This window comes from Trachurus trachurus (genome assembly GCF_905171665.1).
Source record: "Trachurus trachurus genome assembly, chromosome: 7".
In the NCBI taxonomy this organism is placed as follows: Eukaryota; Metazoa; Chordata; class Actinopteri; order Carangiformes; family Carangidae; genus Trachurus; species Trachurus trachurus.
In genome coordinates, this window is record NC_139901.1 from 24551346 (window position 1) to 24571061 (window position 19716).

Here is a 19716-nt window from a genome sequence, read left to right on the forward strand (position 1 = left end):
GTGGCTGAGCCTGCGCCACCATGTGCGCTGCTGTCATCTAATGGAAAGACTACACGTCCGGTGGCGAGGCTACTGTGAGCTATTTATTGCTGCAGCTCAGCTCAGCTCAGGCCCTTGGCAGCGCGTTCACACTTAACTCTCTGGCTACTCCAGTGACGTGACATGACTGAGCTTTAAGATTAAACCCCATGACTGTCTGTCAGAGGATTAATGAACCTCATAGTTTCCCAGTCTTTCATGTGATGGTAAAGCCTTCATTTAAAATGTGGATGTTTAAGGCTGTGGCATTCTGTGGCATTCACTGACTCCTGGAAAGGGCAGGTTTCTGTCAAAGGTCACCTTCAGTTTCTAATGTCAACATCTTCACACAGATTAGAGGTTAAGGAGCTAAATGTTCACATCGATGTGCACGCGTTCTTTCTTTCTTTCTTGTGCTGTATCTCTCAAATTGTTTTCATAGTCCATTTTCTTTGCTTTGTACATGTGTGATATTTTATTTGGTCTGTTTCCTTCTAGCGATCATTTTTATTGAGTAATTTCAGCCCAAAAGGTGAAATATGCAGTTCACCTTTTGACTGAAGCCAAGTCAAGTCAAGTCAAACTATTTCTAACTTAAATCTTTGACTACTAACTGTAGATAACGTTAATATCCTGCCACATAATTTGAATCTGTATCCTGTTAAAATAGTTATATACAGCATTATTTATTAGAGCCTTTCTTTATCATTTTTCATGCTTCAGAAGTACTGTACTGTAGGATATGGTAGATAAAGTGTATATTATAGGGGCAGCTGTGTTGAAAACAAGAGCATGAGCAAAAACAAACACCAGAGAAGCCTGTAGAAATGTCTGTAGCCACAGTATCAGTACTGTCATCTGCTGTAGTTACAGAAGCTGCTGCTTATGTTGAAACACAACCATCACCACAATCTACTGTGATTTTATTTGTGAAACGACTTTATTTTTTTAGTTTCAGTTGCAGTCTCATATCTTTCTTTTTCTTTATTGCATTTGGCAAATCACATCCCAGCAGCATGCACTCCCACTTCAATTCAATCGTCCTGTCAGAGAAATCTGAATTTGGGAATAAATGCTGCTCATGTTGTCGTGTCCTTATTTTCTTCACTCTGTGGAATTGAGGGAAAAAATGATTTAATATGATTTGCTTATGCTTTTGCTTTTCTCTCACCCTTCTTATTATGCAGGTGTGTTGGTTTCTCACCTCTGACGCTGAGGACGGTGGAGCATTCAGCCCGTCCCAGGGCGTTCTCTGCAGTGACGGTGTAGTCTCCCATGTCCTTGGGGCCCACATGGAGGATTAACATGGAGCAAACCCCCAAAGTATTGGAGATATAATAGTTGGTATTAGTGTTGAGACTGATGTGGTTCCGATACCATGTGATACGAGGTTTGGGATTTCCCTTCACCGCACAGCTCATGTAGCATTCATAGCCTTTGGGTGCAGTGTGAAGCTTCAGAGGGACAATGAACATTGGAGCACACCGCAAATCACAGTCCTTTCCACTTGGTACATTCACCACAAACTTTTCTGCAAGAGAGGAGATACAGTACAGTGAGATGATGTTGTCCAAGAAGTGAATGTGGCCTTTGAGAATGTTTAAGATCTACAAATCACCTTTCTTCTTCTCCATCCCCCAGGTCGGCGACTCCGAGGGTGCAGATACGCCAATGTCATTTTTGGCATAGACCCGGAAGTGATATTCCCTCCCGCGTACGATGTTGCAGACAGTGAACTTATTATTAAAGAGTCTGTCAGCCACTGTTGTCCATGTACGTTTAGTAGAGTCCAGTTTGGACACGGTGTAGTGGAGGCGGTCATCACGCTTCTCATCCGGAGAAGGTTCCCAGGTCACTGTCACCGTATCAGGCACATTCTCCTCCAGTTCTACCAGACCTGGAGGCTTTGGATCATCTGTAAACACAGTCAGCTTTAACAGCCTCAGATCCATTTCCTCTTTGAAATGTATCAAACTAAATGGAACCGATATAGTGTATTACCTGTGACTCTAACCTCTGTGCTGAATGTCTCTTTTCCTGCAAAGTTTTTCACCAAGATAGAGTAGATGCCAGAATCAGAGCGCTCAGAGGAGGGGATGAGCAGCTGTGATGAGCCGTCAGAGTTACTTATTGTAGCTCGCTTTGTCACTGGCACATTGTCCTTTAGCCACATAATATCCGGCAGTGGGGAAGCCTGATAAAAAAGTACATTAGTATCTTGAATTTAGTATCCTTTCAGTTTAGTTGTACATGGTTTGTAGCAGTAATAGCTCAAAAGTCTCACCTCAAAATGTATTGTGATCCTGACTGAGTTTCCTGCTCTCACCACCATAAAACTCTTCATCCTGGGGTTTGTGAATTTGGGCCTCACTGAAATAAGGAAGAAGAAACAAAATAAAAAACAGATTTTGTGTCTAGTAAGCTAAAACACATAAGAATATTTACCAACTAGCACAACACAGACTGTTAAATTTCTGAACATACCAGGTGAGGGCATAGCGAGGACGTAGTTGGCCAGCTCCTCAGCTTCACTCTCTCCTCCATCATTAGTCGCAATCACTCTCACCCAGTACATGTTCATGGACTTGAGGCCCTTCACACTGAAGGAAGTTGTGATGATGGGAGTGCTATTATAGCGAGACCAGTCAATACAATCGGCGTGTCGAATTTCAACAAAATATCCTTTGGCTTCATCCTGTATCCCTGGTTTCTCCTCAGGTTTAGTCCAAGTCAGGACCAAGTGGCTGTAAGAACTTTCTGTCACCTTCAAACCTGTAACTTTACCTGGAGGCTCTGGGATAAACAAATAATGAAAAGAAGAAGAGAAATATGAAATGTTTTTCTATATACAGTGTATAATATACTGTATATGAGATGAGGCTTTAAAATCAATATGAAGTCATTTTAATATATGATGTGTGTTTGTATACTTGTATTTTCTTTCATCTGTTCTTGTTGATTGTATAAAAAGTTGCAATACTTACTCTTGGGATCCCGTGCAAAAACAAACTCCGAGGCGTTACTGAATTCACCAGCTCCTGAGAAGTTAATAGCAGTAACTCTGAATTCATATGCCATACCTGCCATGACATCCTTCACTGCATATTTCTTATCTGGAGGTGATTAAAAAAAAAAAAAAAGAGCAACAATAAAACGTCACTTTTATATTCTATGATGCTTCTAGTTTGAACTGAGGTTAAAATAAAAACACAACACAGACCTTTTATTAGTTCATCTATTGCATTGACAACAGTCCACAGATTACTCCCCTTTTTTCGTTTCTCTAGGATACGAGAACCTCCTGTTTTACTTGGTGAGACCCAGGAAAGGTTAATGCAGTCGTCATAGGCACTGACCACCTTTGGGGGTGCAGGAGCGCCTGGAAAAGCTGAAGAAATGCAAAAAATAAATAATTTTATACTGTTTAAATTTGTAGTCAGAAAGGCTTAGTTTCTCTTGCTTTCTGTCCATACGCTAACTAGGTCAGAGCAATAAAGTGTTGTTGAGAGACAGTCCCATCTCTGAACTCTGCAGGCTGTTCCCTCCTCAACACAGCTCAAGTTTCTGCTCTGATACACATTGTCAGCTGTGATATTTTACATACACAGGCCCACAGGTGTATTTTTTTCTTTTTCTTTTTTCCAAGTCATGCCATACCACATGTGGACTCTAATCAAGGTGATTGGAGTCAAACATAGTGAAAGGCACCTCAGCTAATTCCAAGTGTGAAGCAAAGAGCCTGAATTCTTCTGCCAATGCAACTTTTTTTTAGTTTTGCTTTATGAATGAATTTACAAAATGATTTTTGCCTCTACTTTGTCAATGCTTTATGACTTTGTAAAAGCAGCTGTATTATGGATAAGTGGCATTCAGAAGGAGACCAGTAACACACAGCAGGGACAAGTACAAGTACTGTGTATGATAGACTTATTGTTTGACTAGGCTACTGAATGATTTGTTACCCTCCTTGATGTTCGTTAAAAGGATAAGGTCCATTGCCTATTATCTTTGTTACCAGACAATATTGGTATGATTTTGGCCTATATTGTGGAATTTTTTTTTTTTTTTTTTTTGTAAACGATGAGACATTAAACTAAATGTTGTAGTTTATTTGATACATTTTCTCAACCTTTGTAAATGTTACTTGCTGAAGATAGCCTACATAAATGGGCGGAGCTTCTCAGGGCAAAGACAAGCCCCGCCCACGACCTCATTAGCCTGACTCAGGGGATAGATATATATCTATCGATACAAACTTTGTCGGCATTTGAATATGCTCCGAGTTACAAGTTGGGGGGGGGGAAATTGTACCGGACAACATATGGATAATTTTCGCGAGAGTTTTAGTGCGAAGAGGAAATAACGTCACAACAGGTAAGAGCGGGAGTGGCCCAGGAGGCTGGGCCTCGTTAATTAGCAAGGTTTCCATACACCTGGTGCTAAAAGTCTCAAACAAAAAATGTTCATCCTCCATGTGTGTTAGCTGGTGTTATTTAAATTTAATAGTGCTTGGTCTCTATTGTTTAGTCATAGCCTAACCAAAATTATGTGGGCATGCTAGTGTTGTTGTTGTTTCAGTTAGCTCGTGTTATGAGGCCTTGAAGCCAAATGTTGTATTTTGTAGCATGCTCGTCCATTTAGCTAGCTACTACAGCTCTACACAAGCTAACAAAAGCTAACTTTTTGGATTGATAAGGAAATGTTTAGGTAATCACACACATTGGCAGAAATGTGAGACATTTGATAATTGATAACCTTATGTCCCTGTAGGAAGATATATTTTTTTAACCATTGCATCAGTAGGCCTACAACAGACTCCATAGCTGGTGTGAATTTGTAGTATTGTGCAGAATTGATTCCTGTGGTTCAACTCTGACAACAAGATGTAATGAAGAATAATGTAAAATAAATGTAAATTTGTTAAGTTTTCAGCAGCACCTGACTATAAAGGGAAAAGTGCACTGGAGAAGGGGAAGCCCAAACCTCTGCTTACAGCTGCAGACATTTCAGTGAAGGATGATAGAGTGGTTGTGTGTGGCTACTCAAGAAGCAATAGTTTTCTGCTTTTTATGTGCTTTTGTTTCCCAGCAGCAACAACTTGTGGAGATAAAAAAGCAGGATCATGACTTTGCAGAGGACTTCTTCAGACTTCAGGAACATCAAAAGGACAACTTTGAACTGCGGCCATCGTCTCTGAGGTGTATTGGACTGAAGGCCTGTCTGGAAAACATCACACTGACTCATGCCGGCTGAATGAACCCTCTTCTTCAAGCAGACATTCTTCAAACAGTAAGTTCAAGCCATTTTTGTTTGTGTTGTGCTTTTGTTGTTTTATTGTGCTCTGTGGGCTGCTGGACCCTACTGTGTGCTTACGGCCTTTCGGCTTGTGAGTTTCCTGCTGGCTTTCTATTTGTTGGCTGCTTTGCCATCAATAGTTGTGAGATTTTGCTTTCTGTGACAGATTGAGATACGAGGTGGACTTGTTTGTAAGATGTGGAGGAGGATTGTGTCTTAATTTGCCCAAGGATTTGATTTGTGGTCAGTTCTAGGAACAGTGGCGTTGATTGCAATTTATCCTCTTGTTTTCTGCACTGGAGTGTAAAGTGTTTGCCTTTGTTGAATTGTGACTCATAGCAATTTCATGGCTATAAAAGAGGTAGATATTGTGCATTGTACATTTCGTTATTGGATAATATCCTAAATGGTTTATTTTATTCAGATGGAATCTCTTGTGACATTTTAAAGCACTGTGTATTTAGCTTACTTGAAATACCAGTAGCATCTCAGTAGTTATACTTCATTCTCTGTTAAATGCTTTGTCTGACAGGGTAACACATTAGTGGGCGAGGCTAGTGTCTCACCTAGTGTCCCAGCTTGCATGTCATCAGTCTCCATCACGTCACTTGTACCCTCGGCCGTCACTGCTCGGATACGGTAACAATATTTCCGCCCATGGTCCACATCTGTGTCACGGTAACTGGGCACACCTGGAATTTCCCCTATTTTTTTCCAGGTGTTTCGTCCCACTTGCTGTCTCTCCAATACGTAGTTAATCACTGGTGAGCCACCATCATCCTTTGGAGGCCTCCACCTGAATTCAATACATGTAGGTGAGCTCTCTGTTACCTCTGCAGGACCCAGGGGTGCAGTGGGTTTGTCTAAAACAAAAAAGTGCAGAAAAGAGTAAAGTTTGAAGAATGTGGTTATAGCAAATTCTGCATTTATACTAGGGAATCAGGAGTAGTGAGAGTTTAGTACAATGACTTTTGATGCGTATGATGCTGGTAGCAGGTAGCTTGAACCTATTTGCTTTTTGTCAAGATCTGAATTGTATTCCCATAACACATATTTAAACTGTCAAGTTATGGCAGCTTGTGATTTTGTAGAAAGTACAACAAAAACAATCTCAAATACATATGAGGAACAGATGAGCTCAGAGAAATACAGCAACCATTTTTTTTTTTACCTGAGAAATGACTGTGCTGGTTTGTAACATATTGTGAGTGAACTCTGACACATAGAAGCAGCCTGATATTTGCTATTACAACACTAAAATACAAACCACTAATGCAGCTTAACTGCAAAAATCCCATCCTTTGGCATCTATAAAGATAAGAATTGTCTTGAGGGAGTTGGATGCTTAATGATTTCCTTTCAAGTGGTCTGGCATTTTTATTGTGTTTTTATATAAGAAGATCCTTCTGCAGCTACAGAGCTTAAGTTAAAAAAAACAAATCTCTGGGTAAGAGATATCTAACATTGCCCTTCATTCACTCACCGAGCACAATTAGCTGTGAAATAGCTTCTATGAATCCGTGCTCGTTCTTGAGCTTGATCTTGATCTCTCCTGTGTCCTTCCTCTGACACCTGCTGAGGAGCAAGCGGCTGTGACTAGCAGATTTCTCTATCCTTGTGTTGCTGTCATCGTGGAGCTCTTCTCCCTCTCTGTACCACTTGATCTTTATGGGTTCATGGCCAAGAAAATGCACTTTAAAGATGGCGTGGTGCCCCACTTTAACTGTGACAGGCTCAGTGAATGCACTGAGATCCCCAGGGTGAAACCTTGGTGGATCTAAGAAAGAAAAAACAATCCATTCAATGTTGAAATAGTATTTAGCTTGTATATTGTTACATGCAAACTTGTTCTGACCAGTGGCTGAGAATATAGTACAGAGTATAAGCCATCATTTTAGTTTCACATGTTGCACTGTATCAAATATTATCATGAACTTTCAAACCTTTAACGTTGATCATCGCCTCTGTTTTACGACCATCTGCTTCAAAACGATATTTCCCAGAATGCTCTTCCATGCACTTGATTATGACTAATCTATGGCTTGCACCATCTTTAGTGATAGTAAAATTGTCATCTGGGGATATCTGATGGTGGGGGGAGGAGGAGAGAGGGCAGAGTTAATTAGTAATTCAAGTCAGAAACACTGCATCCTCCAAAGGGCTTTGTCTCCAGCTGTATTGTCCCACAAGCCCAGAATATAAACATCTGGCAGATATTTGAGGTAAATCACAGATGTGCACATACTGTACAAAACGTGTGGTTATATATTCTAGTGGCAGATTGTCAGAAAGCTAGAGAAAAACTGTGAGGGGGGATAGTGGGATACAAGTTTAGGGTATCGCAGCTACATGGTGTATGATCTGCTATGTTGTAGTTGCAGTTTAGTTTGACACTAGTCATAGCACACGAAACAAAGTGTTAACTAAACAACTTGATGAAGTTTGCCTGTCCTGATCTGTCAACAGGATACAGCCTTGGCTACACAAAATAATTTTGTAACCATGGTAATGCAGTCCTTGATGGTTCAGACAGGAAAAAAAAGAGTTAAATCCTCTATGTGTGTTGTGTGTGTGTGGCTTAATCTGATTTTTATTTTGGACATTTTTTTGTTTTATTATGATGTAAAACATAAAGCTCGACCATTTTGACACCAACATAAAAGTCACAGGAATTTGATTTCTACTCATGGGTCCATGTTGCAGTGTTGTTGCAGGATCACAATGGCGTTTTTTTGTGTGATCTAAGATCCCCAGGCTGTGCTTTCTTGATGGACACTGACACATCAATGATGAGTCTGACCAGTAACTAACTTGTGACTTACCTTTTTGCCATCTCTGAACCAAACTCCCTCACAGTCTTCACTGCTGAGCTTACATGTTAATTCAGCCGTCTCATTGATGATGGCATGGACATCAGACAGTCCACAGATGAACTGCACACCTGGATCTAACACAGACACCAGCGAACTGTAAATGACAATGACATATTGATAACAAAAGAAATAGGTTATGATTGGGTTTAATGTTTTTGTGTTGTTGTCTCGAATTTGGAATTGATGTTTTTCTATCTTTTCAAATAGTCTCTGTCTCTTGAAGGATTTTTTTTGGTCCCCTTCAGGTCTTGCATGCGCTGAGATATATTTTCAAAACAATTTATGTTGATAACTCTCCTTTATTAGATTTCATACCTGCAAGGTTTTCTTATTCAACGTGTATTGTTTTGCGAACAGAAAATTGACTCTCTCTTTCTCTCTGGCCAATTGCCGTCCTGTCAGGAAGACTAATTTCAAATAGCAAATGAAAATGACAAAACAATTTAAGTTTTCAGTGCAGTTAATCTCCTGGAGAACCTCTCTGTTGTGGCAAAATAGCACCGTGGCATGCAGAGCAACTTGATAAACAACATGCAGGGATATTTGAGAATAAATGGGTATTGACTTATGAAAAATATTATTATTAGACTTGGCTTGATTGCGGTTGGGGGAGATGTTTTGTGTGACCTATCACGCAAATAGACTCATGATTACTTTGCTGTAATACTACAAACTTGATCATTTTTGAATTATTATAATAATGTTAAAATGTTTGTTGCTCAGATTTCTTATCATCCATTGTGGAACGTGTGTGTATATATAAGTAAAATGTAAGTTAGTATGTTTGATTCTGAATTAATCCTCAATCCAAAACAATTCTTGATTCAATGGAAGCAAAGAGGGTCACTATATTTTACTCCAGTGGACTGGTGTTAAACCAGCAGCAGTGAGGAACAGCCTATCTGCTGCCATGATACTGGAGCAGCCACCAGAGGCCAAAACAGACACACAGACTGTGGACCGAGACATTTCCTTGGCCTCACTAGAGTTGAGAGAGTACTCTGCTAATGTCTGTCTGTTGGTAATCGGGTGTGGAGCATTGACAACCACTTCACCTTGGTTTTAAAAAACTGCTCTGTGAGATACTAAATCCATGGTGTTTGCTTTTTTGGAAGTGAGAAGATTTGTTTGCACTGCACACCGTCTGGATGCTGTGCCTTATTGAAGCCTGACATTTCGTCAACATGATGTTAATAATATTACTTTTCTAGTATTCTTACACAAGCCAGTATTTGGCATTTGTGAATTTTTTCACTATTATAAAGGGTGAGATTAACACAATATTAATTTAATCAATTAGTAGTAAGATATAACGATAATATACAAATTTGCATATTGATGTTAGTAACTACAGTAACATCAGTTATATACTAATGCAGTAGCTGCGTATCTTAACACCTTCATCATAATATTTTTTTTTAAGTGGAACTGTTGTATTTTCTTGTCATTCAGTCATGACACTTTACTTACCAATCACCAATTCCTCGATCAGGGGGCCTTGTCTTTTATGCCTTGTATGTGAGGCAGAGCCGGTGGCATCTTCAGTCTCGTCACAGTCGCTGAAGTCTTTAGGACATGGGCTCTCACCTTTCAAAATATTCACATACAACAAGAATATACTAATTTATTATTGGCTTCCTTGGTAACCACCAATAAAAAGCCAAGTTTTAGTTGTCGTCATCAGTCCATATCACACTGCCATGTAATAATGCACCACTTGTGGTCTCTCACCGTTTACTGCTTCCTGTGGCAGCAGACTTTGCTTCGAACCACTCGTTAGCTCAACCTGCCCTGTCGTGTCCTCATTTCCATCACTGTCACTTACTTCATTATCACTCGCTGATTCATTCAGATCTGTGTTAGAGCCACAGGGTTCAGGTAATGAACACTTGATTCACACACTGTCGAGTTTCACTTAGTCCAATTACTATTTCACAAAGCATTTCTTCACAAGTGGAGTGAATTTATTTGCAGCATTTAGGACAATATCATGTAAATTAAAAAAAGAAATAGTGGTGTTAGTTGTGTTCCAGATAGTCAGGTAGCCTGTTGCTCCTTTTTAATGTTTTTGAGAACCAGCAAGATATTAGTTCTGAACCAGTAAATATATTGTTTGTTTTGTGTTTTTTTCCCCCAATACTATCTTTAGAGACCAAAGGAAACCAAGACTAACATATGTATCTGCCATTGTTGGACATTTCTTTTGTTTCCTCTGACAGTACTATAAAGGACATCTGATACAGGCATGTCGAATCAGCTGTCAGATGTGCTACTGTAATCTCTTCCATGCAGAACACCATAATCCCTGTTGTTTCTTACCAGATATATTGTGTTTCCTTTGAACCTTCTTTGGGTGCCTTGAATGCCTGACAGACCCGTTTAAATGTGTATTTCCATCAGATTCAGTCACTTCACTTTGATTTGTGGCAAACGTTTGAATCTGCTGTGACTCCCCATCACTAGTTTTGCCATTGGACCCTGGACAGACAGAGAGTACAATGAAGAGAATAAGAAACTGTTCATAAACTAATTATTGATATTAAAGGAATAAAACACAGAAAAAGAAACTGACCATTTACATCAGTCTGGAAATGGAGTGGTACATTTTCTTTACATTGTGCCTCATCAGCTACTCCGCCTTTTGTCTCTTCACCACGATTTATGAATCTTGTTTTATGGGCTGATCCATTCACGTCCTCGTTTTCCTCAGATCCCGCATTTCCATCTGTGGTATGTCAGTTACAAGAAAACCTCAGCTTGAAACTTTCAATGATATATATGATTTCTGTAATGCATAATGTATAATGATAATAATGTAATGCATTATATCCACTGGTGGATTTAATGTGGAGGTGTACTGTTAATCAATATGGAGAAATATGGAGAATTATGGAGAAATTTCAGATTTGTTGTGTTGAACATCTCTCTTGTCCTGGTTACATCTTCTTTAATGTTCAGGAGACGGTGTACACAGGAACTTACTTAATGGCCTCATAAATTCTGACAGTAAAACAAAAGAGCTCTTCTCAGTCTGTACGTGTAAAGTAAACACTGAAGGTCAAAAAACTTTACAAAGTGCTTTATAGATGGCGTCTAGTGAGGATAAAGGTATCACACACTGTCCTCCTCTTTTGAAATAAATAAATATTAACTAATGTTAGCAGCATGTCTGTTTTACGCTTTGATCGTAAATGCAGATTTTAACCACCACTGAAGTGCTGATAATGGAAATGCATTGTTAGGCATAGATCGACTTTACCTGTTACCTTGTCAAAATCCACTTGACCAGATTTGATATGTTTCTTGCTCTTTGAATCATCTGCTCTCACTTGCACTTCTGTCTTTGTTACACGCCCCGAAGCATCAGATTTTGAGACTGTGCCATCTCCTCTTGTGCTGTTAATATTTGCTCTCCCTTTGCTCCCAGTTGGCTCAGATAGGACACCAGCTTTTGCTGCGTCAGCCTCACCCTTTATTGCTCCAGCATTTTCACACAGTCCATTGACTGCAGTCATTTCACCATCTCCTCCATCAGTGCTTAATGTCTTTTCTTCTTTGAGTTGTCCTCCTTCGTGCTTTATTTTCACAGCTGCTAAAATCTTCTCCATCTCCTCTCTGTATTTTATTTGTTGCTCTTTAGCCACTTTCTCCAGGTCGATCCGTGCTCCACCAGCCAAAGTGGTTTTACGAAGTTTCTTCTTACCAGCAGATGCGGGGTCGCCCTCACCTTGTAGTTTATAAAATACAGCATGCATGACTCATGACAGACGTTTATTAGTGAAAATAATTATTATGGAAATTGTGGAATTGTAAAGTGTTACCTTCCACAACCAACCAGGCACTGCAGGATGTAATGCCAGCCACAGCTGAATAGATTCCTTTGTCCTGCTGCTGACAGTCCCTGATCAACAGCCTGTGGATTAGTTTATGGTCTGACACTGTAATGCTGTATTTTTCTCCATCCTCCAGAGTGCTGCCCTTGCCCATCCATGTGATTTTGGGTAGCGGGTGTGTCAGCACACACTCAAAGAGGGCGTCCTCTCTTTCTTGTGCTTTAATCTCCTGGATTTTAATGACAAAGTCCACATCCGAAACTGCAGAAAGGAAAAAAAGAGGCATGTACAAAAAGATGAAAAAGAAGTGTATTTGCATTGTTAAGCCACCCACCACACAGTGTATCATCTTGAACCAGATAAATCCACAGTTAAAAACAGTAGAGACCAACAGATTTTTTTTTCTTTTTACATTCAACTTATTTGTCTTTCAATGAACCTACATTTGAACTCTTGAAAGAGGCTAAGTTCTTCAGCATCCATTTCATTCAGCCCTGTGTGGAGGAGTTTGACTCTCTTGACATCCATCTGATTCATCTCTGTGTCCTCTTGCATCTGGCCCTTCTTACTGAAATCCTTTGTTCTCCCAGCACTTTTAAGACTCTGTTTCTCGGCTGTGGCTTCATCATAGTGAATCACACCATCCTGCCAGGTACAGAGGAGTTGGAGAGACACGTTAAACTTTCAATATTCTGTGTGTAGCTATTTCTCCAAGTAAATGAAATTCATAAAAACTTGAAAATACATTGGAAAATGATCAATTATAAAAATCATGAGAAATAGTCAACCTGACTTCTCAATATGTAAGACAGTAATATGTTTGAAATAATAATATGTCTGAAATAATTTCCTCATTAACTCACTCATCATTTCCTATATAATGAATATATTGAGTGGTTAGGCCTGGGACGATAATCAATAAATCAATTAATCGCACGATAAATGAAAATGAACTCGATAGTTTTTCCGGCCTCGATAAATCGCCATGTGCGCACGTATTTGTTTTCCTGGTCTCTGACTTCCAACAGAGACGTTATGCTTCCAACCAGACTGGATAACAAGAGGCTTCACTCTGTGCATCGGTCTCAGCCTTTTACAGTCTATGGTCTCAGCACCTGGGCCGTTTGTTTTGCAGAATGAAAGGAGTGAACCCTCTTTTCAGTCATCCAGGATCTTTGTTTCCCAGAATGCATTTGGCAGCAACCGGCAGCGCTAGCTGTAAAGCTAAGCAGCTAGAAGCTATTTTACTGTAATTCTCGCTGCCGCGCTGTTAACACGTCACTTTTTAAAGTTTTAATATTTTTTCATGCGAGAAAGTCACAGTTTAGATCCCAGTCTGTGTCAGTTTATCCACATATCGCCTGTTGGGAGATTTCCTCCGACGTTTTTGGAGCTAATGTGGTAGCAGCGAGCAGGAGGAGCGGGGCTTCCCACAGTCTGCAGCCGCCTGCAGCAGCTCACGGGCCGGTCAACCTCCGTCATTGGGGGAGAAAACGACCAAGAAAACTTATCAGCAGGTTTTTAGAGGTTTACCGCCGGCTGGTTTAATACTTTATAGGAGATAAATGCTAGTCTCATTGATGAAATCTTACATCCGTGGAAGTCATATTAGTTTGTTTGAATGAAAAGTGGGGCTCCAGGTGTATAACGTTATTGGACAGAAGAGCTGCACTGCACTGTTTATTATTTTTTGTTTATTTTATTTATTTAGGATAGTAGCTATATAAGTTCTTGTCATTCCAATTACAATGGTTAAAAAAAAAATACTCATGAGAAATAAAAGTTTATCGCATTTAAAAGGGTCTACTTGCATTATTATGAAATATTATTATTATATTAGTGGTTAATTTGTTCTCAAAAAAATGTGTCAATAATATCGTTTATCGTCAATAATTTGTGGGACAATATATCGTCCAGCAAAATGTATTATCGTCCCAGGCCTATGAGTGGTGAACTTGTTATGTACTTGTGTTTTTATTTCACTGTATGGACTCTTTGAGGGCACGGCATAGAGCATAAATCTTGTATGATACTGTAAATATAACAAAAACAAAGAGCTGATAAGCTGTTCTGTCTCATTGTGCATCTTTAAGCTCAATCGGCAGCTCTAATGAAGCACTTGCATCTTTTGTAACACAATTACACCAGTTGTCTGATAGTGACAGGAGATGAAAACAGCTGATTGAGATAAGTCAGACAGAGCTGATGAATGAGAGAAAAGGAATCACTGCTGTGAAATGAACAGTATAAACTGATAATTACTCAGTCATGACTAAATATTTCAAATGCAGTTAATTTTCAATGATGAACTGCATTTGAACCTATTGAGCTTTAATTAAAACCTGCACTATTCAGAACGAACATGACTTTGATCAGTGCCAGATGTCTTCACTAAAACAACAAACAAAACATGAAATGGCTCGTTAAGAACTGTACTGATGATCCAGTGAGAGAAGATGTATTTAGTGTGAGAGTTGAGTTTTCCTACCTTACTTTTATTTTTCATCCTCTCCTTCTTCTTCTCTTCCAGTTTCTTGAGAGTCAAATGTAAGTCTGTAACACCAAACTCACTACAGATGCGCTCGTAGTCTTTCCTGTCAGCGTTCATCATGGCTTCCCAGAATTTCTCATCAGTTTCCCCATCTGCTCTCGCTACTTTACTGGATGTATTAGCGAAATGAATATGAAAATAGTCAATAAATGAAAGAATTTACTTGCATATGGAACATCTGGTTAGGCATTTCAATATCATACAGTCAGTATCTGTGTTTTTTCTTACCTTTTCCTCAGCAACTTTCTGAAATTTGATGGATTTTCTAAAAAAAAAAAAAATCAGTTCAGATCTCTGTAGGTAAAATTTTGGACATTTGCACACTGGCATGCATTTATTAAAAGATCATTAAAAATATATAAAGAACTTTGAACACACTACACTTAAACAAGAAGCAAGTCTGTCACATGCACGGTCAAGTGTATTCAGTGTCTAGATATTTGGAAATGTCTTACCTTCGGCCACAGTTAATGTTGTTGTGCAGACAGCTTTACCGTACTCGTTTACAGCATAGCATTTGTACGTATCGGTGTCGTCAGCGCACAGTTTGCGAATCTAGAAAATCAACATAACAGACTGAATCCATTCAACATGCAGAACATATGTACAAATTCATTATGTACTAAAAATAAAAGTAGTAATTACTCTCTGGGTTTTATACTGCATGTAAAATGTAGTTTCTCACCTCTAGTATGTGCTCCCCAGTTGTTTCATCATATTTAGTCTGAAATTTGTCTTTGTCTAAAACATGTCCTTTAGCTCTTCTCCATGACACCTCTGGTTTTGGATCCCCCGTCACCAAGGCCTTAAAAACAGCCATTTTTCCTATGGGATATGTAGAAATATTACATTTTCACAGTTCGGAATTCATTATGATAATATTATTATGCAATGCTGTTTAACTTTGTTTAGCTCAGGTCAGTGCTGTGTGAAATGAAAACCTACCTGTCTGGGTGGTCACTTCATCTGGTTTACTTTGGAAATCTGGGGTGGTTTTTCCCTCTGGCAGGTTTGCCACGTACTGAGTGATCATCACTCCAGCTATCTTAGATCTCCTTCGGATGAGAGCTGAACAAAACCAACACAAAAATCAGTGAGAAGTACCGACAATTTCGAGCAAAATTGCCTACTTTACAACTTAAAACTGAAACAAAAAAGATCAATTCCATGCTGCAGGATTTCAAGTGGAGAAAGCTGTCGGTTTAAACAGATTTATTTTCTCTACCAGCAGATGTCAGGAGTGTGACAGTATTCCCTAGAGATGCTTTGTGTGTGTGTTGACTTGACTGAAATGTTTGCTGTTTTACTGCTAATGGGAAGCGCTGTACACATATGCAATGATTCCTGTGGTTGAGTTGACTTAAATGTCACTTCAGTCAATGACGGATGCATGTTTGCTGTTGTTATTGGGTTTGTTGGTAGCTGATTACTGGTCATAAGGATAATGGGTAATAGGCAGTGGAGACGGAGCATCAGCACATCAACCTCCAGCAATAATTTTACAGTTAAACCTAAAGCTTGAGAAAAACACACTGCTGTCATGGATAGAGCTAATTTGACTCTTATGCATCTAATGTGATGTTGACTGTGAAATTTAATGGCAACATCAGCTAAAATGAACTGTAAGGTGTGAGTCAGTTGTTCTGTTCCTCTTGTACAGCACACACTGTGCAGTAGTTGGTACTAAGTAAAAATTAATTAAGATAATTAAGTGCTCTATTCATCATCCTTAAAGCAATACTTACCGATCTGGCATTTCACTCAGCACAGCACAAACATTTGAAAATCAACAGCTCCACCTCCCTCACAAGTCCCACCCACCTCTCCCTCCTGCCGCATCTCCACGAGCCCCCTCCCTCCCTGCTGCATGCGTTGGCATGGCAACGGTAAACAGAACAGGAACGCGAGTGAAACGGGAACAACACAAACAAACACAACACCGGAGTTTTAAACCGTATAAACGGACTCAGTGATGATGACTGATGAGTTTTATAATAAACTGTTGTTAGCCTACTGCTACTGGAGACGCAGGGGAAGTGATTGTTACAGATTACAGTTCTCAACGAGCCGGGCTGGCGGCCGGACCAGCGCCACCTGATGCGCTGGTTCAGGCCGAAAATAAATCCAGACCGAGCCGAGTCGAGCCGCGCCGGTCCGGACTTCAACCGGGTCCGGACCGCTGAGAACTCACAGAGCTAACAGTAGCCTAGCCGTTAGCACTGGATGCTTTATAGACACATGACTTCCTGTGTTTACGTATCACTCGGGGCTGCTCACTATCAACTTTACAATATCAGACATGAAACTCCACGACCAGCTGCGGCTGCAGTTATTGGTCTTTTAAAAAACTATTTATTTCCAAAAACCTTCTTTCTTGTGTGTGTTGTGACTCTAGTCTCCTCTGCTCTCTGTGTCCTGCTACTCTGCTCTGTCAATAAGCATTCTTCCTGGTCGGGAGGGGGGAGAGGAGGAGAGGGGTGCACAAAGTGATTACATATTAAGTAGGTTCGGTCGCTCTTCAAATCTTATTAATCGGACCGAATAATATTATTGGTCAGACTTTTCTCAGAATTATATGAGAATGAAAAAATGATGAGTTTTTAACCCTGTTGGGTTTCTCTTACATTTTAATGTATCATCAGATTATTAATAGCATTTTAACTTAGACAAAGAAATGTGCAAAAGTTCCAGAAAGGTAAGTATTGCTTTAATAAATATGTCAGGATGCTCCTTTTTCATTGAACAACCTGTTACTACAGGAATATAGTGCAAGAGCATTTTCATAAAGGGCTCAAAAGTTGATCATGGATTTTGATGCTATATAGTGAAAATGTACACATCAGGGCGGCAACTAGCGCTTACATTGTCTAAGCTAGAAGTTTGAATTTTTATTTTTTGCAATTACCATTAAAAAAAATACAGCAAACAGCATTGTCGGGCATCAGCAGGCTAGAGTTGCCATGGAAACATGATGTCATCCTTTCCAGGACATTGTAGTAAGCACTCACAGGAAGTTTCATGTGAGTTGATATAGGCTATGACTATGACTGATTTGTTTGGCACCCTGGCCAAAGGATTAGACCAGCCCAAATTAAAGGCAAATTTAAAAGCCAACAACTAAGCCATCACCAAGTTTTGTAAAGATCAGACACCAGAATTTAGATTTTAAGGCAACAAACACATCAACAAGTTTGAGGCGAAATACAAAGGACTTATGAGGTTTGAAGCCAGTTTTAGTAAAGATTAGACAGTTTGTTCTTGGAGTAAAAAAAAAACACTTGAAAAATAAAATTACAGGGTGTATTAAATATCCAAGGAATCCAATGATACCTCATTTTTGAAAATCAGGTATAAGGGTTCAGAAGTTTTCTGTGAAAGCATTTCCAGCTTTGACCTGTTGGTGGCATTACAGAGCTTGAGACACCAACATGAAACTTGATAATAAGCATCACAGGAGGGTCCTTAGTTAGTTTGCCAAATGTCAAAAGTTTTTACTATATTGTTCCCGGGAAGAACAAGAATATAAAGAAGACAAAGTAGTGAGCACAGTGACTGTCTTACGCAGCTTTGTTGCTTAGCCGCCAGTGACTTCATACATTATTAAAAAATGATAAATAATCCTTCTGTCAATCAACAAATCTACTAATCGTTTCAGTTCAAGTGCATTTAAAATCCACTGCAGTCAAATAAATAGACTAGACACTAATACACTTCAAACAGCAGTGCAGGAAATCCACTCTGTCGTCCTCTGCTTACTGCTGAGCGTTTTTGTTATCAGGCTTTTGACACGGAAAGATAGAGGATCACACAGGAGTTGATGGAGAACAACATTAATCCAGGGATTAATGATTATTATGACAAGGACAGAAATAGAACCGCCACCCTGACCGACGTGAAGCTGAGGGTGACTTATTTGACAAGGTAGTAAGCAGATAATTCAGGTTATCAACACGCAGACAGGACAGGTCACACAAGCAGACACAGTCTTCAATAATACCAAATGTATTATTCAATATTCATTCCATTATTCATTATAATGGATATAGCTTATCGTCGTGCCCATACAGTACAATTCAGCATGGAAAACCCCCAAAGACATGCTGTACCTGTATTTGTTTACTAGAAAGTAAAACAGCTGGTTCATATCACCTGATTTGTTTCCAGACACCTCATTAAAATGTTGAATATATCGATGTACCAGGGAGAAATCTGGGTGAGAAGAAATTGCACCAGATCAATTAGACATATAACATGATGAGTCAATGCTGTGTTGTGTCAGTGGTGTATATATCCTCTTTATACAATCCGTGCCCAACATAAGCTATACGTTATCAGTTGCCTCTTTTGAAATTGCAGGGTATGTCCTCCAGGCATTTCCTTATATTTACGGAAACACTGATGATTATCCAAGCCAGGAGAAGCATTTATTCCCTTTTACTTTTAACCGTCTCTGATAGATGGAGAGAGACACAGAAGTAATTGAGTGAGATTGAAATAAACAGTGGGCGGAGAAGGCTGGAAGTGGAGACCCAGTCAGGCATAATGTGAAAAAGGAAAGCTCATAGTGGCCTGAATAAACCGAAGCAGTGAGAGGGTCATGGTAAAAGGGCAGCAGGCAGGGAGCCTTAATCCAGGGATGTTTTCTTCTCATCCTCACTTTATCACTGAAGCCTGAGAGAGACGACCTTTAGTCAACTGGCTGTTGAAGTGCCTGTCAGTTGGGAAACAAGAACTTGCATAGTTCTCATGGATTTTATAAGTTTAAGAGAGATGATGTCATAACTTCATCGTATTATGCAGATGAAGTTATGTGCTGTGATTGTTTCTCTAAATATATACAGTTCCTGTGTTTGCAGTATGAATCACATTTTGCAGTAAGACATGTTTTTAATAGGATGAATAAAGGAATCAACTCATTATCCAATAATATCACAACACTCTGTTCGTTCTTTGTGTTTTTTTTAAGTTTAGGCTCACACACATACTGACTGCAGCTTCCCCATATTTGCAGTCCCTCCAGTGTAAAATAGCCAGAAATCTGCAAACTGTCGAAGTCTCAGAAAGCAGAACAGTTATGGAGATAACGTTTTTTAAAGTGCTTGAGAAAAAAATACACAGTCAGTGCTGAAGTATAATGAACTTGTTT

General features: G+C 39.5%; 1 protein-coding gene across 1 annotated transcript; it reads right to left on the bottom strand.

The window, feature by feature from the left end:
• Positions 1-1122: 1122 nt before the first annotated feature.
• On the bottom strand, positions 1123-18888 carry LOC310988130 (immunoglobulin-like and fibronectin type III domain-containing protein 1; the record flags this gene model as incomplete). Its single annotated transcript, XM_083974642.1, has 24 exons — positions 1123-1127; positions 1223-1549; positions 1637-1933; positions 2020-2212; positions 2303-2388; positions 2503-2811; positions 3003-3131; positions 3239-3406; positions 5880-6176; positions 6797-7090; positions 7257-7398; positions 8136-8260; positions 9657-9773; positions 10602-10664; positions 11707-11913; positions 12008-12280; positions 12463-12664; positions 14508-14679; positions 14799-14835; positions 15026-15125; positions 15256-15395; positions 15516-15638; positions 18720-18779; positions 18873-18888. The coding sequence occupies 24 exons, from the start codon at positions 18886-18888 to the stop codon at positions 1123-1125; spliced, it is 3882 nt and encodes a 1293-aa protein (XP_083830768.1).
• Between the last annotated feature and the right edge of the window lie 828 nt (positions 18889-19716).